General features: G+C 36.3%; 2 protein-coding genes across 3 annotated transcripts in view; both read right to left on the reverse strand.

Annotated features, from left to right (window-relative positions):
- Sesn (Sestrin) overlaps nt 1–27,939 on the reverse strand; it is a 168,394-nt gene that overhangs the window by 99,550 nt on the left and 40,905 nt on the right. For both annotated transcript variants that reach the window (XM_071790346.1, XM_071790347.1), the window contains one exon: nt 9,399–9,428. In XM_071790346.1, the coding sequence (XP_071646447.1) occupies nt 9,399–9,428 (30 nt within the window). The remainder of the gene's footprint in view (nt 1–9,398; nt 9,429–27,939) is intronic.
- LOC139820219 (uncharacterized) lies at nt 16,249–27,089 on the reverse strand. The gene is made up of 2 exons (XM_071790363.1): nt 26,821–27,089; nt 16,249–17,325 (listed from the first exon to the last, which is right to left on the reverse strand). Exon 2 carries the CDS (start codon nt 17,063–17,065, stop codon nt 16,793–16,795), a length of 273 nt encoding a protein of 90 aa, XP_071646464.1. The 5' UTR covers nt 17,066–17,325; nt 26,821–27,089; the 3' UTR covers nt 16,249–16,792.

Consider the following 27,939-nt stretch of genomic DNA (forward strand, 5'->3'; position numbering starts at 1 on the left):
ATGCGGCGGATTTGTCGCGTCGTCACGTTACATTATCGCCGGTGACGACTGTGATCGTGTTTATCTTACTTTACAAAACCGCTCACTTTATACGTGATTCACTGCGGACGCCGTGCGTATTACGATTCGCACTTACGGCCGCGGCGAGGCACAGTCTCGTAAAATTTATTGCATTATAAATAAACGCACGCGAAGGCAGCACGGAGCGAAAGGGTGATTCTCGAAATTAAACTGAATGGCGGGTATTCGTGTAATGCCGGAAGTGGAATATTTCTGAAATTTTTCGTCAAGTTCGGCAATACCTTTTCTTTCCGTAAAAGAGATGTGGAAGGAACGATATCGTGAGATGCATAAAAATTTTTGCTTTGTACGTTTGTCACGCGAAGAGGATATAAAAGTCACTGAAGATAAGGTATCTCCTGCATGCGAAATCTTTTAAAAAGAAACAGATTTTTGGATTTAAATAAGTTTGAAGCATGTCTAAATTAACATAACAGCTTTCAATGGAGGAAACACATTTCAAATAGTAGATATTAAATTCAGTGTACAGTAGACCAACATCCTTCAACTATTTATACATTTCCTAAGTTAATTTGTGTTGTATTCTTTTAATCAATCGATAAAATTAACATTACAATTCAGAAAAACTACAAAAAATTTAACGAAGAAGTTAAAATGTCAAAGGAGAAACCTTATCAATTATATCAACTGTTTTCATTCACATCACTAGTTAAGGGATTACACGTAATCACCGCTAATACGCGACGTGACTGATAATCGCTGATATTGGAAGCCGCGAGGCAATCTGGATCTTAAAATAGAGATCTTTGGGCGATGGCGTCGAAAGTTGTCGATGTTATATACTTTCTTCGAGAATTACCGTTAGCCGAAGTGACTACCGCGATTCGTTACATAGCCAGTAATTAATTATATTATCAAATGTTGACCGCTATAGATACTCCGCGAAATACTTCGCTCACGCAGCCATGAATAAATCTGACATTGAATTTATTGAAATCACGACGTACATGTGGATACCATTCTTAAAACGTGTATTTTTTAAGTCTTCTCGAAAATTCTAACTTTTGCACCAGGTCCATATAACTGTACTGAAAAATGAGTTCTGATTTCAAATATCGCCATAATAATAAAAGAATAATTTTTTATATAAAATAATTATATCGAGCTAACTAACGAATTTATTTTACTACCTTTGAAGAGGTAGTTTCGAAACAAGATACTATTTAATTTTTACATCAATCATTTACATTCTGTCATTATTATCAATTTTTTGCTATCTACCCGCACCAGAAATGGATCAAGACAATATCAAATACGCGTGATTTTATGGGGGAAAACCGGTTTGATAAAATAATACAAAAGCATCTATCATATCAGTCCGTTAAAATTGAAATAAATCTGTAGCTAAACACAGAACTCTCTCGAAATAAAAACTCAACAGAATTCTCCGATCAAGTTCTGGTTAAAATATCTTACTTTTCATGTCTAGCAAAAATCAGTAAAATATATAATAAAAATTCGGTCTCAATTAGTGTATGCGATTGTATCGAGAGGTCCGAAAAGATGTCACGGGTAATCGATCGGTTCCCTGTAGACGCGTTCACCGTGCGAGAGGCACTTGCCCTTTGATTTGCAAGTCTCTCGCAATGTGCCCCTCCGGCACATAAATCCCCGCTGTTGCGAACGCCACGACCGCAAAGGGTTAATTGCTATATGTAAATCACACAGGACCACGCCACGTGTACACAATATATACTACATAACACACTCACACACACACACACACACACACACACTTAATATATACACCCACACTTCGCCCCGATCGCAGCTTCGATCTCGTAACCATCAGTTACATTATTTATCTATCGAGCGGTTGCGCAAGGCGATTCGAGCGTATTTATTAATGAACAAACGGCGTTCGCGCCGTGGGTTACGGAGAAATGTTAATTGAACGCAATCCCGACGACTCTACATTTGTCGCCGTCGGCTTAATGACGTTTATCCAGGAGGATCAATCGGCGGCTTTATTTAAATCCACTGCTTTTGATTCGGGATTCGGCTTTCCGTTCATGCGCGCATAATCGTTAAACCTTATACAGCCCAAGCAAAAAGACACGCAAAGCGGAATCACGAATCCTGTATGGCTGTGCGCATATACGCGATAATTAGAATAATCATCGTGCTTATTATATCCCATAGCTGAAAATAGATTTCCCACTCACGCGCATAGAGAAATATAAATAACAGAGAAAAATTCTCGTAAGCTTTTATTGAGTTTCAAGAGGAAAGATGCGGCAATAAGTGGAATAAGAATCCGGAATTTATAAAAATAAAATTATCATTCTCGTTCAAACGTAACGTGAGTATCGCAGTAATGCGCCGATATCGCAAATGAGCATAATACACAGATTTTTCTCCGCTGCAATGACGCACATTGAACGTCACGGCAAATTATCGTTTCAGGTATGTGCATGCAGTGACGCGCGATACACGTCACTGTAGCCGAGGGTATACTTTACCTCTAGCTCTTGCTCTTTATGTACTCGAGAGGTTAACGGCCGCTCGAGAAGCTTTATATTAAATTATCGCGTTAACCCATTTGCATTCGCAGCCATAACATCTTGTCTCCATTATCGAAAACTATCAGCTTTTCACAAAACTTGTTTTTTTTTAACTCCTCGACCTATCAATGTTTTTACGAATACATTAAAACGTATGAAGATTTCAATTAAGTATGTACAAAAATTTGATACGAGTGATTTAATTCATCTCCAATCATTTGAAAATTTGACACGTGATATTTAATGAGAGATGCAAACGTATGCAAACAGCAGTTTATGTAAATTACTAAAATTCGCATCTGCGAACTCATCAATCAAAGTCACATTTTAATTAAGATAGGTATCTGAAAATATTTACTTTCGTTATATAGCGGAGAAAATTTAAAATATTCAAAGAACACTGAAGGTGAGAAATGAGGCTCATAGATTACCGTAACACATTATCAAGTCCTTGAAGCGCCAATTAGCGAATCTAGGCGTAATCATATCTTATAGCTGCCGTTCGAGATAAAACGCTACTTTAAGCTCACGCTTCAGAGAGTGTATCACGAGAAATTAATGAATCTCTTCTACACAATATTGCTTCTCATCGACAAGCTCTCGTTCAAGAAAAATCCGTAGACGTAATATTCGAACAGTCAGGAAGAGAGATTTGAGAAAGACTCGCTGAGAACCGTGATGCATCATTATCGAGTTCTTGAAGTACCAATTAGAGATCCTATATAAGAGACTGGCCACATAACGCCAGTTTTGTCAAAATCTTGCGAGAGAGAGAAGGATATACATTTAGATCGTTTTCTCTTTCTCTCTTATACCTCTTTCTCTTTCTGTTTCTCTTTCTTTTGACAAAACTGGAGGACCAATCAAAACTCGGTCTTACGACCAGTCTCTTATTATAGGGTCTCTAGTACCAATTACCAAAACTAGGCGCAGTCGAATCTGTGGTTGTCATTACAGATAAACATTTCTCTGGATTATTCACGTTTCAGCATGTCACGAGAAATTAATGGTTCTACTCAACGCTCCGTTTCGACTAGTTTCTATATGAAGCCTTTGTCGAAATAAATGATTCAATGCGATATCGAACGCGACGTTTGTGAGATTCGCGTCCGCTCTGCGAAACGTCAGCCCGGTCGAACGCATTTCATTACGCAAATGATTTTCCATTTATTATTAGCCGCGATTTGGCAACCACTGTTGTTTATCAAGCTCGACCATATACGTCATGCGCGTGTATGCGTGTAACATACGTACACTAGTTACGAGAGAATTAACGTACATATAGCGCCGTTCAGGGACGCTAATCGCCGACGTAACGTGAGTCGAGAATCCCTGATGTGATATTATTCGCGTCGCGAAATATCGTGTTACCGTAATATTAATTTCACGTAAAAGCTCTCGCGAGAACTATAACATAGTATTTCAAAAACTTCTATAACCAGACAATTCGAAATTATATAAGAATTAAGAAAATTATGTTTGTACATAACATTTCTTTGAGTATTTATATTGTAAAAAAAATAATTAGAATAACGTATAGTATAAATAGAAATTAAATAAAACATAGAATTGAAAATCATTAAGGTGATTCAAGCATTTTCTGTTTTGATTATAAATTAAATCAATGCAAATCGATTTGTCTGAAAACTAAAAAGGGGATCTTATTTGTTAAAATAAATATCGTTTCTTGAGAGAGATAGTACAGAAACTGTTATGTGCACACGTGCATGTACGCGAGTCATATGTCAGTTCGCTCTAGCGAGCACGACCACAAATTGTAAATGATGGTGTTGTAAACGGACGCCGAAGACGAGCGTTCCTCGTGTATGCTCGTGGTGATGTGCGCGAAATTTGCACATAATACGCGAAAGGGAGTTTGGGAATTTCAAAGCAGACATTGCTGGCGGACGACAGATGCACGATGACGGTTGAGTTTCGCATTTCGACAACTACGAGCCGAACTCTCCGTGTATTAATGATTATCCGCTACGCTAAACGGACGTCCGTCTGATGACACACATTTTATGTAAATCATTGTAAACGTCAGTTACAACTACCACTTACATAGATCTTTTAATAGAAAAAAAAATTAGCACAATTTCGCAAAAAAATAACGATTCTATCTTGTTTTCAAGCAACGTCACTATTTTTCTTTTTATCTCCTTCCTTTATTTTAATTATAGCAATCCTCGAAGTTCTTGAAAAACGATAGTCATTAAATTAGTGCGTAGTCCAAATAACACAAAAAATGTATAAATTACTTAAAACTTGAGAAAAATTGTACTATAAATGTAAAAAATTAATAATTCTAAATGTGTAGGTTCAACAAAGATAACCGCGATATTAATTTATTGATGACTACATAAATATAATAAATTAATAATTATAAATGTGTAAGTTCAACAAAGATAACCGCGATATTCATTTATTGATGACTGTATATACATATAAATTATGTCACTATCGAAGGCGGTATATAGTAATATTACGATGTTACGATACGATTATAAAAAATGATACATCTAATTACGACTACTCGCACGTCATCGTGTGGTCGTTAAAGAATAATAAGCATCAATTTTATCGGGTATTATTTTGGTGAGGATGTTTTCTCCGCTGTCATAATCATCCCGGTTAATCGTGCAACTTCGAGCCCGTGCTCGGAATGGCGAATGTGTCTACTCGAGGAGTCGTTAACCCAATTGATCGATCCTACGGAGCCCATCGTCCCGTATACTTTCACCGAAAAACGCAAGAGCGCTTTTACTCTCTTGCGGCCTGAAATCCCCGGGCGAAAATTAAGCCCGCGACCTCGATACTCCCGTCGTCGCGCGCGCACGTCAAACTTGAATATGCATGCGAATTCCATCCTGTTTACAACGAGTATCTGGCAAGCTTCAACGGCGGCGACCGATCGTCACGAGTGACACAGATATTTTCTTAACTTCTAAAAGGCACCTACGGCCAAGCGAATGAGCCGCATGTACCGCGAACCGGTATATCTCCCTCTTTCTTACAAGCGAGCAATTCCACCCCGAGTTCGAAAACAAATCGTTGCGCAATGCCAAGTAAAGTTATGACTATGACTGCACGGGCATTAAATCGACGTTGAAACAGCGCAGTCAGCGAGGTGCGGTCTTCTAACTTCGGTAAGGAATCGATTAAGAACCGATTCCGAGCTCGGAAGTGCCAGTCCTACTCTTTAGTAGGACTCACGTAACGATTCAACGCTCGCGTTTGAAAACAAATCACATTGCGTAACAAAGACTGAAATTATTCTCATAATGACATCAGATCGGCATAATGGCTTCCGAGACGGCAGCCAGTTCGAACCGATTCCGAGTTCGAGAGTTCAGAACCGGTCTCTCCGTCAATGCTGCGCTTTGCAAGCTCACAATCGCGAAAACATATCGTTACGCAATCACAAAAGCGAAGTTATTCCCGCCCAATATTGTTTACTTCCTATTGCAAAATACCACTTGACTTTATGATATTTAAAAGTTAGTATCTGGATCACTCCACATAACTCCAACGTTAATGATAAAAGAATTTAAATTAATGATGTAAATAAGCATCATTAATGCATTAAGCACTGGTAGATAATGGTAGTTTGTCGGCGACTTAAATGTCGTACCAGTGTTACGAGACTATCTGCGCTAAAAGTGTTGACTTGTCATTCGCGCGCTGTTAGAAATAACCGTTTGCCCAAGAACATTAGAGGTACATTAGGAAACTACAGTTTATATAGGTATACATGCAAAGCGCACGAGGTACGCGTGGCCTGTTTTCCTCAAACTTCTATAACGACTTTGTATGCATAAAAGTGAATAACCGCGTCTAGCGATGCTCGCTTGAGTATCACGCTATTAGAATACGTGTGCCTGAAACTATTTATATAAAAGACGAGGGACAATAAAAAAATGCAGCACACTGTGCAATCCGAGTTCTTAGCAATTTGTTAGCGGCAATTAAAAAAAAACTCATAATCGTTACGTTAAAAATCACAATTATTGAAATTATTATAATTAGCAATATATGTAACTTCGAGTCAGGATTTTATATTTATTAAAGTGAAATTCGAAGATTGATTTCTTCTTAGCAAGCAATTACGTGACTGTGACCTTTAGTGCTTTATGTGTATATCTTTTTAAAGCTATTATCTTGTTAACCCCGATCTCGCTGACGTGTTATACCATCAGAGTTAGATACGCGTGAAAATACTTGACCGGACAGTGAACGATCGACGACCTCATTGGCCGACGACACTTTGCACCTGCAAATGCAACAGTCACATGCACGCAGCACGACAGACACCAATAGAATGTTCACCCCGGACGCTAACTGAACGCTAATGACACTCGATTTAATCACGCGCATACGTATATACATATATGTACGTATGTGTATGTATGTATGTATGCAAATGTATATTAATTATACCTGATATCCACCATAGTCTACGCGTAGTCTGTCGACGGAACGTCTAAATTATATCCGATACACATGTTTAAGTAAATAGACGATAAATGGACAGATATTGCTTTTATAATCGTGAATTTATTTATATTAGATGAAGGTTTTAAGTACTCAAATTGGATTGTTATACCCGACGATAATTATTAGAAACCTCGTTTACTATTAATTTCCTCTGCTTATAGTTTCATCGTATGTATTCTAATCTGCTTCGCGAATGTGAATTATATAATATATTTGTCACGAAAGAAAAATTCGCGTTTTACGGATTACTCTTGCCATTCATTCTTTCATGTAACAAAGTTGTGTACGGATCATTATTTCTCCTTTCCACAGAGATCCAGCAACACGCGACTACGAAATGCAATCTAATAAAGCCGCTTTATCGCTGCGTAACGCACTGCTGTACAGTACAAAAGTCAGTGTGCAACTATGCCGGAACACGGGCTACAATTTGAATGTTGCACGGCGTCATTTGCATGTCAAAGGAAGGTATAGTCGATTATGCTACCCGGTGCGGACGCGCGGGTAGCAATATGATCGCACGAAGGTCGTAACCAGAAGACGCGGAATTACGCACACGTGATTCTCGTATTCGACTCGAACGTGAACGAAACCCCATCTTCCCCCCCTCCCGCTGATCCGCGTCCAAATATAAACCCACGTGCCAACATATGAAAATTGGGCCTCGTATGCCGGAACGAATGAATAAACGCGTGCAATTTTCGATGGCGAGAAGTTCGACGACCGCTGAAATTGGATAATGAGCAATGCCGCGGTAAAATTGAAGAGAATCGTTCGAGTTGAATTACGCAATAACACCGTAATGACGATTACGTGGAGGAGTTGCGACGGTTCCATTAGAACTGAGAAAGAGTACGAAGAGAAGGAAAATCTTAATTGACGTGATTAACTTAGATTTTTGACGTAGTATCTTGTTTTTTCCTGATTCCTAGAAATTCACGTAGTTACCTATTAAAAGTAATGACCATTACACACGATATTAAACTATTTCTGTAATACGATCTTAATTACATATTGTTATATGCATCAAAAAGAATAAAAAAAGAACTATGTTAAATTATAAAAGTATCAACATGTATGTAAAAAGAAATGTATACTTAAAATATAGAAAAATCGATTCTTTATCATTATGCTACCCGCATTATGCTACGGCATATATGTAACGATGACTTAATAAATCAATAGGATAGCATGTATAATTAGGACAGCTATTACACGACGCTTCTCTTAAACGCCGTTCAATTCCTCGGAACAGGTGGCCCTATATCGCCAATACGAGATGAGTGAGATGACCGACATTCCTCGGATATCCGCAACTGCAAACGTGACTGTGCGGTACATTCTTTGCGAATCACGTTTTACGTAAAAATTCAATATAAATGAAAGTTCAGAAAGATCCGAAGAATCCTCCCGAAGAAAAATTCGAGAAGAGAAGAGTAATGATATGTTGCGCGGCTTGATATTTTACCAATCCCGACGCGGATTGATTATTTTTGCATTGATACATTTACGCCCACTTTCTACTTTCCCTTTTTAAATTTATAATAATCTATAACGTAAATACTATTCTTCAAGAATATTTTAAAATTTGGTACAATGTAAATTTTTTCAGTTTCTATGCACTAATATAACTACAACACGATATCCATAATGTATTGAAAACAAGAATGTCAATAACCTTTTAAAACCTTTCGATAAAAAAAAGTAATCGCTCTAAATCCAACATTAACTGATCGATAACAAGTTATTATGTATAGTAAGCTTCCTCTAAGTCGAAATACTCCAGCGTAACATAAAAATGACGAAGAACTAAGACTATCTAATATCGTATTATATGATTAACTCCGAAGCGTTATTAACGACGTTGGACAAAAATAGATAGATGATAAGGTAGAATGGTAGATAACAGATAAGTCGGAGTCGTTCGAATTTTTTGCATTCTTATTGCCTGCATTACGTTGACTCGCCACTTTATGAGAATAGTCACGTAGGCATGTAATTTTCCGTGCAAACGTTGTAATTTTTATGCATCTATAAAACGTTCCTCTTTGTCTATATTTAAATCACGTAGCCTATACTTAATGTGGTACGGTTGTCGCCTACCAAATAATTAATCCGTATATAGAGATTTTTCTAAAATCGATTACGTGTTTTGATAGCAAATTATTGTACGTACGGACTTGAAATTTATATCAAAACCGTAATTTCTTCGTCTTTTAACAGAATATGATGATTTTTCATTTTACGGGTAGGTACTACATATATTTTTCATGCAAATGGACATGTTATTATGATATCATCTTTATCTGGACTCACCTTTTCGTCGAGATTGTTCAGATCTGGCAGCTGAAAAAGAAAACAAAAATTTCATTAATAAAATAGGAAAATTGTAATATACAAACCTATCATTTTGTATTTGAATCAATGTATTTAAAATTCGAATCAGCGGAATCAAACGTCGTTAAATTACTTCGCGTCTAACAATCGCGATACGAGAAAAAAGAGTTATCTCACCGGTCCACTTTGTTGAAAATCATGATCACATGAATATTATTAAAATTAATGAGATTAAGCTATTAAATTTTAATCAATATAAAAGCAAAAATTGTAATTTTTAATTTAATTTTAATTAATGTAAAACCAGATCAGATGCTTAATCTCACAGCCAGATGCAACATTGTCGATCGATGCAGCATGTACTCAGCATAAATTAACAATTCATACGAAGCTAATATAAATAACAAAACAGAACAAAAGAGAAATCTCGCGCGAGCGTGTACGGTCGAGAAAAGAGGTGGCTTGTACGCCACCTATCCAAGTCATTTCGAAATGATATCCCCGGCTTTACCGACGACACAGCCAGTTACATCGATCCGCGCGCGTGTACAAGAGAAATGCTTTGCCCGTCGGCGAGCCGAGGCGCCCGGCAACGACGGCAGATGCCGCCTAGTGTCGTAAAATTGCGAGATCCCTCGTAAATTGAAGGAAATTGATGCCAATTTGTATCAATCAGCCGTCGCGGCTGGTTACATTCTCGCGAGGTCTGCACACAACGTGTTGGGATTAATTTAATACTGGATGCTTCGGACTGCTTGATTAACTTTCATGGTCGTCGTACGTGCTCCGAAAGAGAAACGGATGCATATGCCGGAGCTCTATATAACATTTTCCACGGAAATCGATTTATCCGATACATAATACAAATGCGAATACATTTCGCGAGACAAGAAAAATTAATATCACCGATTTTACTCTGCATCATTGAACGAGGGCTTCCGAGAGAGCTTTTAAAAAGAATTAAACGTCAAAACAAATATTTAAAATACATTAATAAAATAATCAAACTACTAATCCAGTGTAATTAAATCAATATAAAATACCTAACACGATAAAAAAAAAAAAGAATTTTATAATATAAAAATTCTTTCGGTTCTTCTCTATATCGAAAGAGGAAGACGGATACCGCTAATTCTTACTGTACGGTATAAAATAACCGTGATGGTCCGGGATTCATATTGAAGTGCGGATGCCCCGGATGAATTGATCCGGCCGGTGGATCGGATTATATTGGAAGAGCTGGGCTATCGATTAAAGTTTTCAGTGGTCCTTTTATGTCGTCTCTCCTCTCGTTCATCCGGACAATATCGAAACCGCTGACCGTTCTCGGTCAGCGGAATCCGTCGCCGCTCCAGTAAATGCGTAATCGCGCATAAATCAGAGCGCGGGGGCGAGGAAGGAGCGAGCGCCGCACGATGCATATTTATGCGCCCGCAGCACCGAGAAATTAAATTCACACATTTCATCGGCCCTATAAAGCATGCGCATATTTCGTACGGAACGCTGAGAATGCAAAAGTCGCGGGAGGCGGGAGCGAAAAGGGACACAGGTCGGGAAGAGATTCGTGCTAGCCGTGATCTCTTCCATTGTCCGCGCATACTAATTGGATTGCCTTCATTAAGACATCCGCGAGCGTGTGGGCGTTGCGCGACGGATTCATTAACGATTCAACGCAGCGGCGATGCGAAATTTTTGTATCATATATCTTCCCGCGCCGCGACAGCCGTATTCCGGATTGTAGAGGCTCGAGACGCGCGAATATGTCTTAGCTTATATTTATTCATAAGATCCAGATTATACGAGATGCCGAATAATTTGGTCAGAGCGAACTGAGTAATATTTCAAATATAGTATGTCAAGTATGAAACTCCTATTACATTAACTTCTTATCAATCCCATTCCATTAATATTTAACAATTGTTCGCACAAAATGAAATATGGCTGAGTTTCTTAATCTCACCAAATTATCATATTAAGAGAAAATTTATTTTTAATCGATCTCATATATTTTTCTTATAACATTTTAATAATTTATATATCTAATTATGTAATTATGTAAAATTTCATGAAATTATATAAACTAAATTATTATAATTTCATGAAATTATATAAACTAAATTATAAAATTTTATAATGATTTAATTTGCACGTGCATAATTGACATAATATATTACTAAGATTTTTACACGCTTGCGGTCGACTGAACACTCGTCTACTTTGATCTATTTGACATTCCGTATACCATCTTCACATACCATCGTGTGCGCAAGATTGAAGATTGGGAAATAGTTTAATGAGCTGTAAGTAGGTAATTGCGTGTGTCTCGCACATTGTATTCGTGGGTAATAAATAGGTTGATCACTACGAAGATCTATTAATGTGTACGGCTTTATTCTGGAAAATAAGTGAAAAGTAAGATGTGCGTCTTAAAATAAGACATAAATCGGGTCGACTGATAAAGAAACCTGAATAAAAAAATGCAGGTCAATTATTTTCAACTGTCTAATTTCTATAAATAAAACTCATTGTATCAATCACAGCGAAATAAAAAAATTAAACTTAATAAATAATTTTATATAAATAGATACTAATTATACGTAATAAAGAATTTTTCGATAAAATTATCCTCTCCAATGTGATATACAGCTTTAATAAATTAAATACTTTAGATTTTAGAACAATTCTAAAAGATTATTAAAAAATATACTGCAGTATGTATATTGCCAAATATTATATAGATGATAATAATTAAATAAAGATGTATTCGTACAGTTTCTTCCGCAACAGCTCTTCGAGAATAATTTACGGGTTTGCAACGAATAACAGAGGAAACTGACGCAGAAATAATGGCTGTATCTTGTTTGTGTTTTATTATAGAAACATAAACAAATAACACGTTGTTGATTATGCATTCTCGCGGTCTATGGCATCCTATGCATAATCGCGCCTGTATATACGGTTTACTCCCAAATCTCGTATGCGCACACAATTTGTTGCAACAGCATTGTCGCCGCTTGACGACAGTACTTTACTACGCATGCGATTTACACGACGAATAAACTTTGATTTACCGGAACTATATTTCGCTGAACGAGATTTTTGCCTGTACGTCCATAACGAGGAGAAAAAGGAGCGACGCGTTTATAGCACCGTAATGTTGAATAAATCGATTAGATTCGCATTTTCACGATTACTAAAACTAGCATCGTTATATGTTTCATCTCGCAACTACCATTTCGCAATTTAAACTTTTTTCTCAATACCCTTATGTATTCCAAGAACATTTTTATCGGCAAATTTGGGAAATTTAACACCTCTAATCGCGTTATAGCAAAGTATCTGGATCTTTATACTTCCACCGTTGTAAATGACAGCGAACAATTTCGAACAATGCGATAATAAAATATTCCATCTGCAGAATATTTTATGAGTTAATATTGCAAACGGTAATACTTTTTAGACGTTATTCGAATAAATGCACCTTTAACAAGTCGGATAATAAATCATATTATACAACTTTCGCCGATAATTTCGCGCTAACGATTGACGAATACCAAAGCAATAATTAACGAAGTAGACCGACAATGTCGAAGATACTAAATAAATTATTTTACGGATACGTATTAATATTGAGTCCTCTAATTATTTAAATTATTTTACTTCTATACCGTCAAATTAAATTATTTATTACCGTCAAATTAAAATAATTATATTACAATTATTTCTAGACGTGCAATTCGCTGGCTTATAACCACGTTACGTTCGTTGCGAGTACCTCTCTGCGAATTTCTCTCTTATTCCGGCATTTTCGAACAGCATTGTCGATTAAATATACAAAATCTCGGCGAGCGGTTGTAGTCTTCCGTGAAATTGCACGAAGTGCAGTACCGTTGCAGGTTAAAGAGACGAGTTGAGAAGAGGGAGAGAGTCTCTTTAGTATTACCAGCCTCGTTCTTCGAAGGAGCAGAACCTCTTTCGTTTCAGCATTCACCGATACTCTCGCGCGAGCGAGCGAAAGAGAGAAGGAGCAGTTTCCCGCACACGTAAGCCGGTAGAAACTGGCTCTTCCTTTGAGGTTCTCTCGGTCTCGCTAAACGAAAAAATTTACCGCGAGCCTCTCTCGTCTCGTCGAAATTTATTTCAACTCGCCTCCCGCGAAGCTCTCATCCATCTTTCCGGTCCGTAAAGTAGAACTCGAGGTACGTTCCGAGGGTCGCACCGACCGACGGACGTAAATTCGCGCGAGCACGCAAGACCACGCGTAACGAATTTACGGCCACCGACAAATGGAAGACGTTCATATAACGGTATGATGGTCCTCAAAACAATACTGGCAATAGCGTACGTAAGAAATACGCATAAAAAAACATAGACGGTTTTTGGAAGAGAAGAGCGGCTGAAAATTTTAAATCCCTGTTAATAATGTACTAGTAAAAGAGAGAAAATTACGTATATCGAGTGTATACGCCAAACACTAATAAATTCACGCATGCTATATTCAAAATTGAATAAAGTTAACTGACAATTTAAATAAATTCGTGTAAACTTATTATAATGTAACATAAAATTAAAATTTATTATAATTTGAAATATTATAGAAATGGTGCTGTAAAATTATGGAAATATAGCATTTATTCGAAACAAAATATTATTTTGAATTTTATAAATGTAAGTACCTAATAATTTGATATCTTCTCAAACAACAGCCAAACAATGGTGCGAAATTTGTGTAAAATAAGAAGTGTGATTTTATCGATAATACTACTTTAAAATAAAACAGTACGTAAGAGTCCGCATAAGTCGCGTAACGGTAAGACGGTTTTATTGTCGCGTCGACGTCATCTCTAAAAGAATCTATTTTTCGCGCTTGAAGCAGTTATATCATAAGTATCTGATATTGGTGCAAGGTACGAGTGCCATTACTATATAATATAACGGTGCCAGCTCATGATGAATATTTTCGATGCACGGGCGATCAGATGTTCGATGAGTGATTACGTTGCAGACGCGATTACTGCCAGCATTCTTTAACGACAGCTCATCAGATGTTTCTTTGGAGGATGGTATCCTCCGAGAGTTCAAAGTCTCGACGAAGTAACTGCTGCTATTGACAAGTTACTTGGCAATTTTCGAGACTTCGTTTCTTTAATATAAATTTGATGAAGCATATTTTGGTGGGATATCTTACATTACACATAAACCGCAGACTATTGTATATCTAACTTATGCTTTAATCGATTATTTACCAGGAAAGAATCCGAAGTGGTCCTTTAATTTTGATGAGCTTTTAATAGTTGTTCTCTAGACAAAAATAAGGGACACAAAATAACTAAAAAAAATACGTGTCCCTTATTTTCGTCTAAACAACATTAAAAGTTCATCAAAATCGGAGGGCAACAAGGGACTTCGAACCCTTCCCTTCTAAATAATCGATTAAAGCTTGAACTAGATATACAACAGTCTGTAGTTTATGTGTTATGTAAGATATATATCTCACCAAAATATACTTCAGCAAATTTATATTACTTCGGACCTTTTTCTTCTTACATTAGATATATCGTGGAAGAAAATGGCTATTCGATAGATAATTTATCAGAGAGCATATCTTTTGCATATGTACTACACACGTAAATCTAATAAATTCGTAAAAATTTTAAATCCCTATTCTGATGGCTCTTCTATTCTTTATTCTTTTATCTTCCGCTGCATTATATTATATTATATTATATCTTCTAGCAAATCGGATATATATGTACATATCAGTCTTTGTACATATCATATAAAAAAAATTAATTATAAAAACTAGTATTAAAATTTTTCTTTATCCAATTACTATTATTATTTCAAAGTTCTCACTCAACCGTGTTTCATCTCGCAAAAGTGGCATTTGTGCATTAGAGAATTAATAATAAAAAAAAATGTTATACGCGGATATTAAAATTGCAAAATGTACAAAAAGTGATGGCTTATATCCGCCCGGCTGCCTCTTCGGCCGTCGCTTTGCGACATCGACGGAATATAAATGATAGGAATATTCCGTGCGCGCGATCAAGTTGTTTCGAGTTTACCGCGACTTTAGTACTGCGATATTATCCCGTTCACCCCGGCTTTATAATCCTGCTCTATGTCCGCGTGGTCTTGCGAATTCGTAGCCGGCTGTTACTCGGCTCTTAATCTAAAACCTAACGATACAGCGAGGTCCATAAAATGGCTAGGATAAATCTGCAGTAGCACAGCTGCAGTACGGGATCATTAAATCTTAACAGCAGTTGGTGTAACCGGCGGTATCTAGGATAGGGAGAAAAAGGGAAGTGAATCGCTTGTGCCTCGAGTAGGTATACCACCTGTAGCAAGTGTAGGTTGAATCAATCACCTGCCAACGACGGGTTCGGATTTTCTTTTATCTTTTTTACTTATTATTTTTTCGCTCTTCTCTTACACATATAAAATATTTACAAAATTTGGATTACGTAACATTTAGCAAAATACAATCATGTTGAATTTTGTACCGTTACAAGATCGATATACACATATATTACAAATAACTCTTGTTCAACTATACACTATACAATTACAGAAAAAAATCAGTCACATATTCTCGTTACTTATAACATTGAAAATCTTGGATAACATCCAAACATTAATATCATTTGTCTCGGTCACTATAACTTATTCTAAAAAATATCTAGTGCTTGCTATTCTTTGAACTCTGAATCGAATTCTGAATCTCTAGCTCGCATTGTTATAAATATGACTTTGTTCATCACGTATTAAATCAAAATTCTTTTCGACACGTTCAAATTTTGTAAAAAAATTTGTTTTATCATAAATCATAAATTCCAGAGAATTTTCAGTATAGAATCGATAAGAATAAACTTCTGAATCGTCACATCAATCTGCAAACGCGATGAAAGCAATTATAAATCCTATATATAATCATAGCAATAAAACTTGTTCATCTCTCTATCTCGGTTCATTGATAAAACAATTAACCGCGTGACACTCTCGTCTCATGCAAGAGATGTCTTTCCTCGAATGATATCCAATGATCGATATTCGAACGGGAATAGCGAGTCTTCGCTCTAATCGAAAAAAATGCCCGAAAGTATTACAATATCCATTGATCACGGATACTGTAGTATACAATAATATCTTAACATTTCTTGAGCACGTTCGACTCAAGAATTCACGCAACCATCGTTAACCGTCAAATGTACCACGAGCGACTATTGGGATTCTCACCAGCGTAAGAATAGACGGATACCAGTACCCGAGTACACTCGTAGTCGAGAATCAATCGAAGGATGATGTTGTCGATGCGAATCTTTCGAGCGACGACGTCCTGCCGCGATCGATGATAGAAGCGGCGCGATTTAGCCCCCGATCAGGAGCCAAGGCAGGAGGATGGTGACGCAAAGCGCTGCCACGCAACTGGACAGCATCGCCAGGGGACTTGCGGCCGTTTCCATTTCCATGCTCTCCGTCATACCGTAATCCTCATCGGGCACGAATTCGCGTATCTCCACGTCGCATCGGAAGCACACGCGTGCGGTATTGCTTTTGAAGTGGGATCCATCTTTGCGCAGCACCTGCGCCCCCGAGCCCTTACGCTCCAGCTTCCAACCGGGCTCCTGCATCAGCATCATCTTATATATTCTCTCGTCAAATTCGAGTGTTTCACGTGATCAAACAGTCACGCTTCGGGACCACTTCGGTTCTCGTTAGATTCGCTGATCAAACTTGAAGATCGTGAGACTTCAGTTTGCTGAATATTTCGCGAGACAGAAATACGTTCCTTGCAGAGGAACAGCCGGTTTAATTGGTTTCCGAAGACGCGCGTTGCTTCTACGAAGACAATATCTTCGCCAGCGTCGTCGTTGTCTACCGGAAGATATATTGTCGATACCTGCAAAGGAAAGTTCCAGCATAAATCGGTGATTTGTGCGCTGCGCCACACGATGCTGACTTTAATAACAAGATCGATCGCACACGATGGCTCAAAAGGGCGATTCTACGTGACGAAAAGTTTCTATTAAGTTGATAGTATTGTAGAATTTCTATTGTTTCTTGTTCGATTACGTGACGGATCTTGAAATCATTGGCTGCTGGATGTTACTGCGGGTTTAACTTTGTAATACGCGCAATAATATTTTTAACTCAAATAATATTTTATATTATTAGACATAGGTAATAATTATTGTATTTTTAGTGTCCTCCTATCTCTTGTTATTCTTGTTTCACGTATTACATGCGCTTTTGTTCGAACATACGAATGCATAGAACTACCGTAGAATTTCTAAACCCTCGCAAACCGCTTATCAAACGTGTCACGTTTTACAAATGCATTACAGCCTCGAGCAAAAAGCTAGAAACCGTTCGTCGGCGACTCATCGGTTTCCTGCCGGCAGGAACGAGTATTAATCGAAGCAACTTCGACAACTTTGTGACAGATTCCGGCAGTGAGATCGCGGATAGCGCGCGCACTGTTAATACGGTCGCCTCGGTCGATCGCCACATTGCAAACCCATATTCAAAAGCACGAGTAATCTCGTAAATGTACCGAATGTACGACCGAACAAAAACTCGACCAAATCCAGCGCGCAGACCAATAAAATATGGCGAAATTGCACATAACAATCCGCTTTTATTTAATATAATGGAAACGTACATTTTATCCATTCGCAAAATTTTGAATAAATATCGTAAGTATCTTGAAATAGTTATCGTTCGTATACGAGATAGCGGATATTGTTCAATAATAAAAGCAACATCATAACAAATTTCTCCTAATTACAAAAGCCAATAGAGATTCGTACGGTATTAAAGATTTTTTTTCATTGAGAAAAGACGATATCGTGACTTTCCAATACCAATGCAATTAATTTAGTCCCGTCTAAGTTTAATAAACAAAACACAATGCATTCATTAAACATTTACACAGATGTTGAAGATTAATGCGAATTAGAGAGGTGCTTAAACACAGACAAATTGTCTACTTTATATATGCTTTGTTTCCGTACTCAATTTTCTGCAAAGCTTTGAAATAGTCAATGTCGCACTGCAGGTAATTAAACTGCGATTTGCGCTGTCGATGATTACGGCTTGTCGAATTAAATCCGTTTGCATGCAAGGCTAAATAGGTCGGATGACAAGGCAGCCTAATTACAGACGGACGACTCACACCGACATGGGAGAGCATGAAAAGCAGATTCGCGATTATGAGTATTGAGGAAAATACACGCTTGAGCTCGTCTATTATCGTAATCCTATTTCTACATTAGTATCAGGATTTTGCCGTTTACAATAAAAACAAGATCGCGTAAATCGTTCTTAATCGCTCTTAATACCTCAAAATAATAAGTATAATAACAAGTTACGAAGCAAGAGAAAACAAACTTTATAAATTTATTTGTTTTAGATATTCGAGTTATGAAAAAATGGAATTTTTAATATTTATAACAAATTGCATTTTTTGGAAAGCTTTCTTTTAACACTGTACTTTTGAAAGTTATATTGTGGAATATAAATACCTATTTTATATTCCTTTTATACATATATGTATATCTTTAAAAGATATTTTAAAAAGGCATTAAGGAAATTAGATTGTCATGAACTAATTTAGATACATGAAGAAGTAAATCATTTTTATAGTTTCAGTTAGCTACTATTTAAGAATCTTTTACGTTCCATAATCAACACTTTTTTAAAAATATTCCATAACACAAAATAATTTTTTTGCAAAAATCTACACTAAAAAACTGATTAATATTCACACGCGGAAGATTAAATATAAACCAGCTAGATAATGTCAAATAATTTTTTTCTCATCCATATATCCTCTGTTTTATTCAAACTTATTATTCAAACTTATACTTTACCAACTAACAAATATCATATCAGTGTGCCTGTAATTCTGTATGTTATTATGAACTACAACATAAATTTAAAGTACATTGCACCCAACTTTGTGAATAATAATATGCATAATGAGATAGGCATATAATGAGATAGTTATTACAATATTAATACTCTTGCATAATTTTAGGAAAGTTACGCGCCACAGATATCGTTTAGCTCATCAAGATAGTTTTTGCGCAAAGCGAAACTTTTAATTGCCTAATTTTGACCGTAATAATCGTATCCCGATAACTGTAAGTAACATACTTGCAAGCAGACTTCATTATCGCCGCGAGTTTTTTAATATTCTTGGAGCAAAAGAAATGCAAATGGAAAATCAAGTGCCGTAAAGTATTACTTACAACCATTTCTCTTGAAGTTAGTAAGATAAAAGTAATAGAATTTCCTTACGACCCGATCTTCTTTTGCTTTACTTTGCCGCAAGAACAATGACCATTGATTGTTGAAAGGTCTCTTCCTATTCGAGGAAAAGATTACAATGCAGAAATTAACAATGCATAAATAAAGTCAAATACGACATTGCTCGAACAATGGACGGTTTGTGAATGCAAACAATGGATATCATCATCGAATAAAGTTCAATTCCGGTTTTTTTAAATGATAGACATCAAAAACATCATTTTAACTACGATAAAATTCAAAATAATTAAAATATATATTAATTGTGTTTCATTATTTTGACTAAAAAAATATACGTGATATATTAAAATTAAAAAATACATTAAATTAAAAATGACAAATATGTATTTTTTTTCACGTAGCCCAGATAAAAATTATTTCATGCGGCCAATATTTATTTTTAGCATTTAAATTTTTATTCAGATAATAAAAGAGATCGCAATTTACTTTTTTATCGACATTGTTCCATATCAGTTACATGTAGGTATATATAATATTAAAAAGCACAAAATAATTTATATTAAAAAAGAACTGCTAGAATAGATACAAGGAAAAATAGACTTAAAAACAAATCTATTTTTATGAGCAATATATAAATGTTCTATCCTACTTTTCTGATTAATTTTGTAGAGAAAGCTATGCATAAGAAACACAAAAATATCATTTATTAAAAATATCCTTACTCGTACGCAAGACATGAAATCAAAATCTCAGACGCGTTATTCTCAAAACTTGACTTTGGATTATAGATTCTTTTCCCGGTTCAATCGTTTGAAAACTATTTTATTTCAAAGTGTGAACATTATACTTCTGCGAGTTCCATCGAAATTCTTCTCGAGATTATTTTATTTTCGATAAAAGTGGCCAGCATGTCTATTCATTCCATTGTAAGACAAATCATGAACTCGAGCGAACCGAAAATTTTGTGGTGATAAATGCTACAAAGTTTGAGGAAACAGCGCTTTAAACTTTGTCGAGTTATCATATAGCCCAGAAGGTTACGAGGTTGAGCCAATAACGTAATCGAAATTGCTCTATGGAGAAGCACTAACGCAGTCAATAAGATAAGCATTGGATGTGACAATAACAGATTAAATTGCCGAAAAACCCCTATTTGCTAATCTTTAATTACTGCCGTCCGCATATATTTTATTGGAAATAGGGTAAACTCGGGTAAAAGATGGCCATACAGAAAAGATGGCCAACTCATGTTCATTCGACGTTTCATGGCGAGCTAGATTGAAAGAACATAGGTTGGCCATCTTTCCTGTATGGCCATCTTACCCGAGTTTACCCTAGAAGTTGCGACGTAAGACAAAGAAAGAACACGTCACATTATCAGAATGACGTTTTTCATCGCGAGTCCAAGTTGGAAAAATACGTTATATTTGCGAACAAAGTGCAAAACCAAAGTCCTCGCGATGCGATAACATTTCTAAACATACTTGTCCAAAGTCGGAAGACACGCTATACCTAATTTCTCGTCACATTCTAGGACAATACACTTTCGAATCACAACTCTTGTACTACTTTCTTCGGATAATTAAGCATTCTTTTGTAAAAAGCACGTACCGTTATAGACGCTTTTTACGTCAATACGCGCGGCCAGGCAGCCATAGCAACGCGATTCATTCATCGAATACGTCATTGCCCTATCACGGATGAGATGGCCCGCGATTTCTCCAACATCCATGCGAAGCGTCGTCACATTTCCATCACGGTAAAAACGACACGTGCTACTCGCAGCTATGCTAATGTAAATACAGCGCGAAAGAACTCGTTAAAAAAGTAATAACCGCGTTTTGCAATTAATCTTTTCGTCATCCGCGACGATGTACAGATGTATCGAAAAAATCCTTATAAAATTTTAAGTGCAGGATACATTATATAAGACTTCACAACTCTTTGCAAATGACAATAACAAGATACTTCTTATGATATCCCGAGATTCGTTATCTAAAATGTACACGAACATTTATTATCTCCATGGATAGCTTATTATCTCGCGCGATCGTGCGGGCGAAAATGAGAACTTCAATAATCGTACGTATAACGAAGGACGTTTTGTTCGTGACATTTCCAATCGTGACGGAAAACTGGATTAACATAGAATGTTCGAAAAAAAAAAGATAATTATTCAAACGCATTCAACTTACAACGGCAAGTGTAACTGAGCACTTGTCTCAGAAATAAAAAGAAGAAACTATTAATAGTCTCAACCTAGAAACGACAAAAAAGGCCTATGAAGACTGTCTTTCTTGTGTTTTCCAATTTCCATAAATTCCTTTTTGAGATTACTTGTGTATCACTTTTTCACATGGAAAAGTATGCGACGTTAACTAGACCGTATAATTAAGCAGCTAATAATCAGCTTTATAATAAATACTGATAGTATATTATGTACTACCATATTATTTGTTTAATAAAAATCAGCATGCTTTCTTCAATAAAAGAATAAAATTGGAGGCGGACTGCTCAAATAAAAATGCAAACCTTTTTCAGAGCAGTAACTTTTCGGACCATCCTGTAAAGCGCGCGGGTGCTCGTATATGTCGCGGATGCGCCGAATACAACGGCGGGACGCGAAAAAGCTCGCGGATCATGTCATTTGCAAAGGCTTTGTAGCCTTTTGTTCTACGAGCTGGCAAATCTCGGCGCAGCTTTGACGCTGCAATCTGGCTGAAAAGCGCCACGGCGCAACGCGTTTCCAGCATGCACGCGGAATTCACGGCAGCGAAAACACGGAAAAATGCCAGCCGCGCGTCATGTCGGAGAAAAACAGCGGTGTAACTGCAGTTGCGAGAGAGTTTAATTTCAATTGGTTTTTTATCCTAACAGAAAATTTTCATTTTAGAACACATTATTCGCAAAGATATTTTTAATTTTACACATATCACGAGGAAAAAATGTATTAAAATCCAGAAATTAATAAGTGCATCAACTTAATTACATCATTTTATGGAAAATTTTACTTTTTATATTTTTCTTAATTATATTGTATACGCTTTTAGCTGTAAATTTATATAAACTAAATGCATCGCAACGTTTAAATACGCTTTTTCTTTTTAAGAATAAGCGAAAACCAAAAGAATGGTAACCGCGAGAGAGACTTGCGAACAAACACGTTCGTTATTTTCGGTTTTGAAATAGTCTAGTCGACCAACCGAATCGACAAATCTGACGGATTCGGCGATGCCTGTGCCAACGGCCGTTCTATAATTCTTTTTATCCGCCAGTCATTGTTCTTTATCCAGCGGCAAAAATCTCTATGTCCACAATGAAAAAGGGAGTTGTCGCGCGCGTCCGGAATTCTCCGTTTTTACGGACGGACAGGAAATATCCTTCGGGAGACGCGAACACGGCGTGCCGTTTCGTGCAAACGAAGGTACGCGATGATAAGAGCGATCTTATTTATACAGACGGGATCATGATATTTCTGTAAAAAGCGTTGATTCTGAATTTGCGAAAATGGTTAATAATAAGATAATTATTAAAACTTGTATTTAAGTAATCTATCTATATAGGACTATCAGAAAATCACTTCGCCGCTTTAGTAAGCTCTTGGTGTAGATATACCACGTAGCTTTATATCCGAATAAACTGACTTGAAATAAATTAACCTTTTCATTCTGATTTTATCAAAGCAGCCATATAGCATATGATAAATAATACATATTGAAAAACGATTGCAATCTTAATATTCCGAATAAACGCGATTAAGTACGCGATAGCGTGTGAAAATTACACGTGTAATTATTGAACGCGTGAGATACGTACTTCTCGCGTTTTTTCGACGAGCAAATCAATTCGCGGTGCATTGTTAATGCTGTACATACATTGTCTCACGGGTATTTTTGGCGCTTTTATGAAGAAAAGTTTGAAGAAAAAAACGCGCATCTCGTTGCATCGCACTTTGACTTCATCGAAAGCATAAACGTATATAAATGAGTTACGCAACACCGTACTTTGACCATGGTGAAAAAAGGTGTAGAAAACATAGACCTTTTAAGCAAAATATTTTGCAATTTAATTATCATTTGACTTTGAAACTGTATTAAAATTCACGCTATGTAAATACATAACGTAATATTTATATCAAAATTCAGTAAAATATTTCAAAATGTCAACATTAAATCATATATTATATGATTTATGATATTTGATATATTTATTTTAAACAATTATGTATGTTACGCTTTACGATTTAATTTTAGCAATTAATATCTCATAATACAGCTACACGTTAATTTCTGTATTTAAAATAAAATAATAAACATGAGCCACCTTTTCAATTTCCGAGCTGTATTTTGTTCTTTCCTTCAAAACTGAATATAGTCATCACTGTATGTACGACTTAAAAAGAACAGCAGTCGTCAAGCAGTCGACGTCAAAGCTAAGCTATATGGCAGATAAGCTAGATTTTATATACTAACTTTAAAACCAAAGTACAAAACCGTAGCAACGAGCCATTGAAAAACAGCTTAGCTTTCAGCATTCATTACGCAAATTCGACGAAGCATGGCTGCGCTTTGAAACAAATAGTTACTAAAGGAATTACGTTATGAGGATAATTATATTCGTCGATTCGTCATCTTTTTGCAACTTCCAATACCATCTGGATAACTTTTTAATTAAACGAATAAACTTCTTGAAATTCAATCGCCTAATTATATTGCATCTATATTCCAAATAGTCTCGAAAGTAATGAGATTATATAGCAGTTATGTAAACTATCTTCTTTCTTATATATTTATATTATTATAAATTTATATCATATTAAACAATTTCAGCGCAGTTTAATAATGCTCTCAATAACAGTAACAAGAGATCAGCAATTGTAAATATTAATCTGACGTTAAAAACGGCGAAACTGATTTCGCACGTTTTTCACGTTTAATCTCTAGTTATTGGTTTCACGCTCCAATTTTCGCCGAGCATCAGCTGACTCGACAAACATTTAGATTAAACCACTGTGCGATTATACAAGATTTTTGCATATTCACGTGGCCAGTTTTTCGTCCTGATAAATTCTCTAAATCTTATACAGACTACATTTTTTCGAAAAACAAGATTATGGTCCCTCTAATTTTTTTTTATTACTCCGCACGTAATTAACAACTCCTGTTGTTGTATTGTTAAAAATATAATTTACTGTGCATACATAGCTACATTTTTCTGTAAGCAATATATTTTTTAAAATGTAAAATATAAAATCCGTCACGGATTTGGTTATGAATGTATAATATAAATATAATAAAAATTATAAAAAATGTATGGATTTGCTAAATGCACGGAATACTCTTTTTTAATTTGTTGTTTATTCAAGTAAAAACACAGGCGAGACGTAATATTTTTTACCTAATAGAAATCGTGAAAATAAAATCGGGCAAACATCAAGTCGGATCATTCGCATTTGACCGTATAAAAATATAAATCCAATCGCATATAACACTTTATTCTATTTATTTTTGTTTCTACATCGTGTGTTGCGAAACTATAACTCCCGAGGTCGTGCGTAAGATTCGGTCGCGATTCAATATACGCGTATATTTAATCACAAACTTATGCAACGACACTGTGTAAAGCCCGGATATGCGTTTACATAGGCTACAAGGGCCGTCACTTACCACTGCTTACAGTGACGACGAACCGGTGAACGTTCGATATTAGCATTTCAGATACGGTTAAGTGCACGGGATAACAATCTACGCGGAGTGTACCGAAAGCGCGCTCCTTCCGTAACAAACATTTAATTCAAGTACACAGTATGTAAATCTCGAAGAGTGTATACGTTATTAAATAAATCCCTCGTAAGCCGAAAACATATCGGTAGACTAGCGCGTGATCTCCAATACCGTTCAATATAGATTTTATGTTCAATTTTTTCTGTTCAAAAGTAATCAGGAAATAAATTTCTCTTGGTAATTTGTATATCCTCAATATATTTGTAATATTATATAACTCGATGAGATTACATTCTTGTTGAGTGAAAGTCGGAAACGTGCGAAAGAGAATGATACAGTAAAAATAGAAAATAGATATATAGGAAGAAAAATAATTTAATCAATTTTAATTTAACTTTCCCGTATCAAAGATTGAATTACTGATCTAATTACAAAGCAATTTAACGACGAAAATTAAATCGTATCTCACTCACATCCCTTAATTGACAAATTAATTTTCGAATAATTAATAGAACTCTCGCGAGTCGGTATTTCCTGTCACTTTACTTGATAAATTTAATTTTCAGGAACATTAATTGCCGAGATTCCTACGATATTGTTTTTCGAATATTGTACTAAGCTGGCAGCTGAATAAAACATTCGCTAAAATCTATTTTGATATTTTACGATATATCTAAAATATTCTCTATGAAAATATATAATCACGATTTTTCGTTAAATCTTAAATAAGAAGGGGAATAATTAAAGCCTTAAATTAAATTATACTTGTTATAGATCTGATTTTTAATCTTCTTAATAATTATGATACCGATCGTATTATACGATAAGTAATTTAATTTAAATTCCACGATTGCGATCGGATGACATCAGCACGATAATTGCCACATTTAATGTTATTCGTGCAAATTTAGTGTTTGGAATTTTTCGCAAGGCAAAAGTTTATTTATTTCTTAGAAGCACGTTGCCGAAACGCATGAGAGCTTGTTTTCCATCGCGATCGCCCGGCTGACCTAGAAAAACAAGTCGCGCTATGCGACGCAAAATCGGAGCGCGCATTTCCGCACACTATCGCACTTTTATTTCAGCACACAATCACATCTAGCAGCCAATGTTACGTTTCCCGTCATAGATCATTTTGCACGCGCAACTTACTCAGCATCACATGTAACGCTGACACGCGTAATATCCTTAATATATACCGTACATAAATTCCATGATCGTAATTTATGACACTAATGAATAATTTATTTCCGCAAATGCGTCAAAAAAGTAAACAGAAAAAACTTCGTAGAAAAGTTGACGTCCTCACAAACAAATAAGAATTCTTGTTCAAGCAATACCTATAGTTCGAACTTTCTTCGCCGTTTTATTTCCTAGCCTCTACCTCTTTCTGCACATACCTGTCAGACGGTAGCAGATATCGGCCTTGGCACACGTGACAATCCTCTTAACACGGCGATGAGGAATCTATTAATGCGAACGAAGCGTCACGACGCACTTCTATATGTAATAACGTCGCAGATACCAGACCACAGGAAAACTCCGATTCGATCACGCGCGTTAAATGCCTGTCGTTAAATGTAGCACGTCCGAGCACGAGGTACACCGTCCTACCTCAACGGCGTGCGATGCGAAAGTGGGAGACCGCGAGATGCGACGCAACGTTACTGCCGGCCGGCAGGCTGCGCGCGTCTGTGTGAGTACATTACGATTGACTCCGGCCGACAGAACGCGCTGATTGGTCCAAAACTTGGGGGCGCAGCGTGACCAAGGCAATTGTTCTTTGGAGCACAGCTAACCGACTGTAACTTGCGGGCATTGTGTCAATAAACACACGAACGTCTGTTACACCGTTACAATAAAGTCCGATAAAATTTATTTGTCTTTTGTAATCTCTAAAATTCGTTACCCTCGAAATTCTCTATCTAATCTAAATGCGTTGTTTTGTTCCAAAATTCCTTCCTGTATTTTCAATTTTCAGATCTGCCTCTGTGTACAAAGAATTTAATGAAAAATTTCTCCAAACAATTTTTCTCCCTTATTTTTGCATTTAATTATCCTACCGTGAAATACACGGATTTTTAGTAGGATTTTAGAGAATTTAATCGGAATCGGTGCGGAATTCAATTTTGAAATACTAATTACTCCAGTTTTCGCTGGTTTACATTAGTACCATCGACACGTTATATGTATATTAAGCACGCGATTTAATACAAAGGGCACATGTGCTCGAGAACGCGCTGTCGACGTTATTTTGTGTGCGACGACCTTGTTTCGAGATTTATCGCTTTCACTTAGCTGCGTGCCATCCGCACGCAATTTCTACTGTAGAGTTAGTCACTTTTCATATGGAGACCACATGTCACAAATTTCATACAAATTATATGACATATTTTACACACTATCGAATTTTTATAAAGACTAATCAATTTCTCAAAAAATATATTGATATTATACAATAAGAATATCCACGATTCAATCGGGATAATCAGAAGTATAAATGAATTAGAATAAAATAT

The sequence above is a fragment of the Temnothorax longispinosus genome, chromosome 10, assembly GCF_030848805.1.
Source record: "Temnothorax longispinosus isolate EJ_2023e chromosome 10, Tlon_JGU_v1, whole genome shotgun sequence".
Classification (NCBI taxonomy): domain Eukaryota; kingdom Metazoa; phylum Arthropoda; class Insecta; order Hymenoptera; family Formicidae; genus Temnothorax; species Temnothorax longispinosus.